This window comes from Falco rusticolus, chromosome 10 (assembly GCF_015220075.1).
Source record: "Falco rusticolus isolate bFalRus1 chromosome 10, bFalRus1.pri, whole genome shotgun sequence".
NCBI classification, from domain to species: domain Eukaryota; kingdom Metazoa; phylum Chordata; class Aves; order Falconiformes; family Falconidae; genus Falco; species Falco rusticolus.
Genome location: NC_051196.1, coordinates 36,959,288 through 36,968,028, shown reverse-complemented (window position 1 = coordinate 36,968,028; position 8,741 = coordinate 36,959,288). Strand labels below are relative to the sequence as shown.

General features: G+C 59.0%; 1 protein-coding gene across 1 annotated transcript; it reads right to left on the bottom strand.

The window, feature by feature from the left end:
• Positions 1 to 2,428: 2,428 nt before the first annotated feature.
• On the bottom strand, positions 2,429 to 5,113 carry LOC119155135 (immunoglobulin superfamily member 1-like). Its single transcript, XM_037403376.1, has 6 exons — positions 4,988 to 5,113; positions 4,862 to 4,897; positions 4,411 to 4,680; positions 3,877 to 4,161; positions 3,049 to 3,243; positions 2,429 to 2,650 (listed from the first exon to the last, which is right to left on the bottom strand). The coding sequence occupies exons 1-6, from the start codon at positions 5,019 to 5,021 to the stop codon at positions 2,631 to 2,633; spliced, it is 840 nt and encodes a 279-aa protein (XP_037259273.1). The 5' UTR covers positions 5,022 to 5,113; the 3' UTR covers positions 2,429 to 2,630.
• Between the last annotated feature and the right edge of the window lie 3,628 nt (positions 5,114 to 8,741).

Sequence of the window (8,741 nt, the reverse complement as noted above, 5' to 3'; positions counted from 1 at the left end):
TAGTGGTGGCAAAACAATTTTTTCCCCTTCCCCAAGTGCCGAAAGGGAGGGATGAAGGGATTTTAACAAGCGCACCAGCAATGTGTCTCGGAGCAGCGCTGCCTTGGGAGCCAGTGTCACACCTGGGTCAATCTGTTCTAGGCTTCCCATGGAAATGTAGCATTTTGACTCTTTGTTATTGAATATTTGGGGTCACATTTGACCTGCTCTTGAAACGTCTGCTGCTTGCTCTTCATGCGGGACTTGCAACTAGTCTGTGTATTTGTTTTGTCAATGCTTGGGTTTGATTTAGGCAGCTCTCCCTCTCCTTTCCATTTTTATGTTCTTCCATCTCTTCAAGCACTGCAGCATGCCTGGCCGTGGAGAGGGAGCGGGAAGGAACAGCTGTGTCCCTGGGTCCTGCAGTCACTCCCCCAGTCACCCCTGATCTGCAGTAAATGGTCCTGAAGTTGGTCTCTTCAGTTGATGGGGAGTCTTTCTGGACCACTGCGTGCTGGGGGAGGACAGGAGCCCTGGGACCTTCAGCTGTGAGGCCGTGCGAGCTGAGAGCTCTCCAGGTGTGATTGGGGTGGAACGGCTCCCTTGCACAGGACATGGCTATTGAGCTCATAAGGAAACACCGTATGAAAGCGTGTGATTGTCACTGTCCCGTTCCCTCATGCTGTCATCCTGTGTGTTGGGGAAGGGACTAAGCACTGTCCCTGGGTGCTGGGGGAGGAGCTGCTACCCAGGCGTCAAGTCTGAGCCTAGTGTGAAGGATGGAGAGCCTTGTCTCTCACGGGGTCCTGGCGAGCAGAAGTGGTGGTGACTCGGGAGATGCCTGCTGAGGGGGAAGGGGTGCCGTGAGCCGAGCCCTGGCTGGCCTGCAGCACTGGCTACCGCCAACACCAGCAGCACGGGCTCTGCTGTTGGGTGCAGCCAAGCCGTGCTCTGCCTGGGCACCAGCAGACAGTCCGAGGGGTGTGCACTGGGCTGTGCCAGCCGTGGGCATCGGTGGGAAGCTGTGTCCGTGTGGTGCTGCCATGCCTGGGCTCTTTTGACCTCCCTTGGGAGGAGCAGGCAGGCTGGACAGGGCTGCCCAGGCGCTCACCCGTGGCTGCGGGGTCTGGCTGCGCAGCCGGAGCCCAGCTCTCCACTGGGTCTGAGCTCTGCGCAGGAAGCCGCTGTCGGGGACCCCAGCCCCGCCTGGGGAGGTGAGATGCCAGGGTCTCTCTCGCACACATTTGCCTGCTGTCTTGAGCATCAGTTCATCAGCCTCTCGGGCCAGCTCAGCCATGTGGGTACAAAGCTGCTGGATTCATCTGGTGAGAGAGCTTACAGGGTCTGTAGGTGGTAAGGGCTATTTACTGTTAAAACTTACAACCTTCTTCTTCTTTCCTTTCAAACCGAACCGAACCCAAAGCATCGTGTGTGTACGTGTGGATGGGTGTTTGTGGCAGTACCACGATGCCATTTCCCCTACTGTTGATGTGTCGCTGTTTTAATGTGGTGGTCTCTGTGGCTGTGGGGGCAGCAGGCTCTGGTCCCAGGGTCTTGGGTGACGTGTCCTCTGTGAGCGCAAGTTGTCTCTGGTCCCAGCAGGGAAGCCAGGAGAAGGTTTGCTGCAGCCCTGGCCTTGGCAGGTCCTCCACCTCCACAGAGCACTGGTCAGGAGTCCCCGCTCAGGGAGCACCAAGGCAGAAGCACCAAAGGTTTTCATCCTTCCCTTGTTGCCCGGCCTTGCTCCTCCCAGGGGTGGCCGTTGCTGTGTCGCTGAGAAGCTGTAGAGGACAATGGGGCCGTCTGGCCCACCGGTTCCTCGCCAGGGTCCTTCGGAGAGGTGTGACTCCAGCCGAAATTTCTGAGTCGATGAAGAATTTTTCCAAGTCAAATGTTCTTTTCAGTGGAGGCCCCCAAGCCTGTGCTCCTGCCTCCCCTGCCGCTGCTGCTGCCGGCGGTGCTGGCAGGGCTCAGCTGGAGCCGTGGGAGACGTCCCGCTCCGTGCTCCAGCCTTGGGCACGGGGCAGCTCCTGGTCCGCAGGCGACGCTGGGTGGTGGGAACAGCTGGAGCCCCTCGGGACAGTGTTTTCCCTCCCCAGGGAAAGGGGCAGCCCTGTGATGGCGTGAGGCCAAGGGCAGCGGCCCAAGGAGGGCGGCCGTGTCCCCCTCGCCAGACGCAGCGGCCGGCCTCTGCGCCCCCCCCCCCCCCCCCCCCCCGGCATCACCATTTGATCACAAGCACTTTTAGAAAAGAAAGAGACCCTCCAGTGAGGAGGGGGGACTCGGAGCAGCTGCTGCCTGCAGTGGTGAAGCTGGTGCAATGGGGCATGGCGGGGGGGGGGGGGGCTGTAAGCGGGATGGTGCGTGGGGGCTCCTGAACCTGGGGGAGGGGGGCTCTCGGCGGGGGGGAGGGGCTGAGGGCTGCAGCCTGGCCCCCTCCAGCAGCCCCTTCCCTCGCTGCCTGCGGCTCGCTCATCCCGGGAGGGAGGGGGGGCTATTTTGGAAGGAGCGTGATTATGATAACAAAAGCTTTTTTGCACTTTCATTCATTTTGCACTCGTTTTTAATTTCTTTTTTTCCCCACGTTTTTGATATCCACACCTCCTCTTTGTGTTTTCATAACAAAAATACTTTTGTTGTAGCCAGTGAAGCTATTCTGGAGCTTTATGTCCTGAGTATACAGAGGTTTAAAGGTTCTATATATATAAATTTATATCTGTATAAAAGTAAATTTATATATATAGATCATGGTGTGATGTGTTTCGTCAGTGTTTTAAAATAATAAACGAATGTGAGCAATGGCAGTCCGTGGGGCTGGCAAGGGACTGGTTATTGGGGGATGCTGCCACAGGAGCCCCCCACTCTGCACTGACCGCCCCCCTCGTGCCCGCAGTGACCCCCGCAGCCCCCCCCCCCGCACTGACCGCCCCCCCCCCGCCCGCAGTGACCCCCCGCAGCCCCCCCGCACTGACCGCCCCCCCCCCCCCGCCCGCAGTGACCTCCGCAGCACACACACACAACCCCCCCCCCCCCCCCGCTCCCCGGCTCGCGGAGCGGCGGTTCAGTTACCCGTCTGTGCGGCGGCAGCGTGGGATCCCAGTGCTGCTTTACTGGTCCCAGTGCCGGGGCCGCCGGCCCGCCCGCCGCCCGCCGCAGGGGGGGCTGCGCCCAGCGCCGGGGGGGCCGCGGCCACCAGCAGCCCCAGCAGCAGCAGGACCGCGGCCCCCAGCGCCAGGCGCGCCACGTTGCTGCGGGTGTAGTCCGCTGGGGACAGGGAGGGACAGTCACTGGGGGCCCCCGGGAGCAGCCCCCCGGCCCCCCCGGGAGCTCCCAGGCCAAAGGAGTCCCATGGGGCAGCAGGGGGGCCCGAGGGGGTGGCAGGGGCACACGGGGGCTGCCAGGGCAAGCAGGCACGTGTGGGTAAGGGGCACACTGGGGAGCCCCTGGGCTGGAGAGGGACAGGGGGAAGCTTGTAGGGAGCCTCAAGGGCTCCTGTCGGCTCTGCCTCCCGCATTCCTGCCCATGGGACCCCCCACCCACCGGCTCCAGCCTGTCACCCCACGCAGAGGCACCAAAGGCCGCGGGACAGGATCGCAGAGCCAGCACCACTGGGCTGCGGCCAGACCCACACCGGCCCTGGGGCTGGTGGGAGCGGGCATAGGTGCCCCCTGCCCCACAACTGGTAGCCTCGGAACCCGGTGTCTATAGGGTCTATAGGTCATCTGAAGGGTCTCTGAGGAGCTGGCAAGGACCAAACACATCTGAAGGTGGCTGCAAGCCTCTGCCTGGACCCTATTACAGCCGCTGCCTTCTCCCACACCCTCTTTTCTGGTTCCCCCAGGAGGCAGCAGATGCCAGGAAGGGAGCAAAGCGTGGAGGGGGCAGGGGGTGGCTCACCTCTCACCACCAAGTCCAGCGGCTTGCTGGCTGCGGACCACTGGAAGGAAGCATCCCTGGTGAAACACTGGCAGCTGTAGCGGCCCCCATTGCCTTTATGCACGCTGGAGAGGTTGAAATGATCTCGTTCCTTTGAGAGCAGGCTGAGGGCTTCGATCTGGCCCTCCAGGTACAGGAAACAGCCAGCACTGGGGTGCACGATGGTGCAACGGAAAATCACATAAGTGCCTGTGGCCACCTCCTGCCCAGGCAGGACTGAGAGGATAGGTTTGGGTAGATGGAACTCTGTGGGGAGAGGAGAGGGCATGAGAAGGCATGCAGGGCTTTGACGTGGAGCCAGGAGCCCCCCGGGAATCTCCATCGCCCCACCACCTCGCTGAGGTGGAGGTGAAGATGGTCCCCACCTCTCCAAGCCAGGTAAGAGGGGACAGTCCCTGCCCGTCATGTGGACGGGGGAGCCAAGTGGCTACCTGCATCCTGCTCTGCCCATGTGGCGTCTGACCCCACGCGAAGGGGTAACAGCACACCCCTCACCTTGTACCATGATGTCCAGGGTTTCGCTGCGAGCCAGCACGGTGCCTCCACCCAGGCAGTGGCAGGTGTAGGCACCCGCGTCCTGGTGGGAGGCATTAAAGATGGGGAACTCGGCCCTGGTGCCATGCAGCTGCAGGGTACGGAGCTCACGGCCGTTCTTGTACAGCACGAAATTCCCACTGTCCTGCTGGCAACTGCAGCAGATGGTGGCGGAGCCTCCTGGTGGGATCACCCCAGGCGGCTTCAGGAAGACGGAGATTGTGGGGGAACCTGCACTTGGAGAGAGGTGCTGCCAGACGGACGGGGACCCCCAGTGCCCTGCAGCGAGCCTGCCACTGGCCCCAATCACTAGGGTGGGTTTTGTTCTGTGGGGCTGGGGAAGAGCCCTGGCAGATGGGTGGGGGACCCAAGATGTGTCCAACCTCCCCGTCTACTGCCTCCTGATACTCACGTGATGTAGCCTTGCTCTGTGCCACCAGCCAAGCACCTGCAAGAGAAACAGCTGTGTAACAGCTCTGTGGAGTCTCCAGACACCTCATGTCACCCTCTGGGAACCCACACAGCCTCTGGCACTCACCGAAGGCTAGCACCTGCGTCACGGGCAGCACCATGTCCCTTCCGGCTCAAGCAGGGCTTCCTCGGAGGAAGCTTTGGCTGGAGGCGCTGAGCAGCTGCGTGGTGTCTCGTGGGTCCTGATATGCCCTTGATGCCACAGGCCACCTTCTGTTGCACGGCTTGGGTTTCTGCAGACACAGTTGTGAGGCTAGGATGGTTGAACTGGAACCAGAATGTCCCAGTCACCTGCCCAGGGCTTGGACACCCGTGACAACCTGATCGTATGATCCTGTGGACCTTAGGAAAGAAGCTATGGGAACCTTTTTGTTTCTCTTTCTTAGCTCTGGTCACTTGATGGGGAAATAGTTTCCTGTCGGCCCTTGCCAAATAGGGTGATGTTTTGCAATCAAGGCGAGAAGAGACAGCGCAGGACTCTTTCTGAATCTTGGTGAGGAAGCTCCAACAAGTGACATCGTAAAATAGCTGGTTTAATAAGGCAGAAGAAAAAGGGGACTATAGAATAGCAAGTAAATTTTACATCCCTTCAGAGACAGGGCACCCCACTTTCCTGCAGCATTGATGGACCTGGGATAGATTTTGCCACAGCATGCTGTGCAAATCCCATCTCTCCGAGGTCCAGGAAGACCTCTGCACCATGTCAGGCTGCCTCGTCATGCCCAGAAACCCTGCATGGTGTCCCCCTGCTGCAGTGCAGACCAGGTCGGAGAGAAGGAAAGGACACTGTGTCCAGCCATAGGCTTCATCCAGGCTGTGGAGCAGGTTTGGTGGTTCTGGAGTAGAATAGGAAGGAAGCAACTTGTCTTCCCTTTTGTTCTCCTCAGGGGCCATTTTATCCCACCTGGCCTATATTGTCTATTGGAGGAGGGACAGCAATATCTCCCACAGGTCTGGATCCACTCTGTGGCACTGGCGCCATTCCTCATCCATCCTGGCTCACCAGTCCTATGCTGGAGCAACGGCAAGGTCCTCACTCCAAATAACTGCTCTCTTCCACCTCACCTGGAGCCTGGGCTCCAGCCCCTCGGCTGCCAGCTAGTCTGGGCTGACCAGCAGTCCCTGTGGCAATAATGAGGGGTTAATTAAACAGTGGAAGCTGCTTGCACCTTTGGGCAATGTGGGAGGGAGGAGGGCAGGGTAAGGATGGGTTGTGGGACTGCAGCAGTGTGGGACAGGTGGCACCTTGCCCAGGGATCCCACGCTGCTGAAGGCTGTGGCGTCTGTAGCTCCCTGCCACCCTGCAGGCTGCGGGCAGGGACATCCTGCCGTCCGGCTGGGCACAGTCCCTGCTACAACTGTCCCCAGCAGGAACAACACTGCAGGGCTCAGGGCTGGGCAGGCAGTGTTTGTGTGGCTGTTGTCTAGGGGGAAAAGGCAAAGTGGCCACTGGGCTTCTCTAGGGCTCCCGGAGGTGGTCCCCCTAGACCCTCTCTACCCTTTTCTTTCTTCCCCCTTCAGCCCTTTTGGTCTCCCTTGGAGATTTCATGGGGTAGAAGTTTTACAGCAGAGTGCCCTGTGGCCTTCTCCTTTTCTGGGGGCACCTCTTCTGGCCCCATCTCCTGTCTAACCCCCCTTTGCCCCCCCAGGCTTGACCAATTCTTGGCATCTCCTTGGACAGCCCCCCTTTGGGCTCATTCATCTCAATGGCCTCCACTGTCCACACTGGACTAGGGGACACCAGGCTGCATCAGTGGCCCGTGGAGAGCAAGCTCCTGGCTCACCCTGCTGTCCTGACACCAGCCCAGGACAGAGCTGGTGGCATCGCCACCAGGCCAACCCCATGGGCATGCTGGAGTCCTGGGCCTTCCTCCACCAAGCCTTTTCTCACACCATTCGTCACCTCTGGGTGCAAGTCCAGGGTGTGGGACCATGGAAAGAGCTTTTCCCTTTCCACTGTTAGGGACTGCTGCATCCAGCAGCCTGAGGCAGAGGAGGCTGCCGCACCCCACACCCCCAGGTCCAACCAGCTGTGGAGCTGACAGCTGTGGAGCTGACGTGTATTTCCAGAAGACAGAGGTGCATGCACACCTATACGCCAGCCACACAGATCGATATGGGCACACAGAGCACTCTCACACAAACAGCACCAACAGCCTCATCCTGCTCCCTTCTGGCTGACCAGGACGTGCCCCTTACCGGACCCCTTGAGGTGAATTTGAGCTCAAGTATAAAAGGCTTTAATGAACAATGCATCGGGCCAAGTCTTGCCACCTTAATCGGTTCTACAAAGAGTCTGGAAAGATGCAGCACTGAAGAACCAATCCTGCAGGCATGGGTTCACCCCCCAGCTCTACTGGCCAGCATTGCATCAGGGCTGCTGCAGCTCTTATCAGCACAGGAAATTTCACTCCCTGACCACAGGAGTCAAAGTCTCTGGCATTCCTGCTCCCAGCCAGTTTAACCCCTTCTGCAGTCTGACACCCTCACCTTCCCTACGAGGTCACTGCTTGGATACAAGTCACTATTGCTGAGCAGTTACACCTTCACTGGCCCTGGTTCGTCTGTGCTCCATGTACCTGCAGATGAGCTTTTTATCATGTAATGTAACAACTGCCAGTTCTAGGGGACATGGGACCCCAGTGGGACAGCTGGTTCCATCCTTCTGGTGCAGCAGCAGACCCGTGGCCCACTGTCACCCTGGCCAGCCAGTGGGTCCTGGCAATGCTGGGGGCCCCATCTCCATCCCTGCAGAAGAGGAACATCACAGCCCAGCACTGGCACGTATAGTATATGCTGTCCCCAGTCCCACCACAGCTCTGAGGCTCATGGGCATGAAGAGCCGAGTGTGACTCTGCATGGAGAGGGAGTGAAGCCACAAAACGCTGACCTGTAAACCACTGTGGTCAGGAGCAAGGTGGCAGGAGAAAGGTGAGAAGGCTTCCCTGAAGAGGTGCCCCACTGCATTCCCTGAAAGTCGTCCTACACTCACCCCAAGGCAGTGTGTCCTAGGTGTTCTTGCCCTGACACGTTCCAAGACCATATCCTTGCAGCCTTCGTCAGTGCAGTCAGTGTGATTTCCTGTGCCCTCCATACAAAGAGTCCACGTGGCCTAAATTGGTCTCACGTGATCTATACAGTGCAAATGATCTCCATGTGGTCCCCAAGATCCATTTGATACAGCCCCTTCATCCAGGACAGCTCAGATGATTCTCAAGGCCAGTTATAGGCAGGAGACCAGAAACTACCCGCCTGGGGTCCCTGTCCCTCCCAGCCTCGTCCTCGGTGCTGATGGCCCCATGTAACCTCCCCCCAGACAATCTGTGGACACTGGCTGGTGTGCTACCCTGCCCCAGCAGCCTGCACCCTGTAGTGAGATGGTGAGAGACAGAGAGATGGGTGGGTGGGTGTATGAAGAGGGTCTGTGAGGCCCCGGTCTGAGGTAGTTGCCCTCAATAAATGCATATCATGGTCCAACATCTTCCTGGATGCATGTCTGACTCCCATACGTTGCCCCCAGATACGTCTTGGTCCCTCCCCATCCTTGACACATGTACTGTCCTGTATTCCCCACCTGGACACACGTCCTGGTCCTGCCTTGTAAGGGCCCTTTTTGAGAATAGGCTTTGTTCATCGTCTGGGTGCCAGGTGGCAGAGTGATGATGCCTTAAAATGTAGTGAGGAAGCAATTAGCGCTAAATCTGCCTCTCTGAGCTCACCTGCAAATCAGTTCTGTGCACACCTGCCTGCAAGGAGGGGCTGCCCAAAGCCTCCCACAGCCCCAGTCCTGCTCTGGGAAGGGGAGGGCTCCTTGGAGGAGC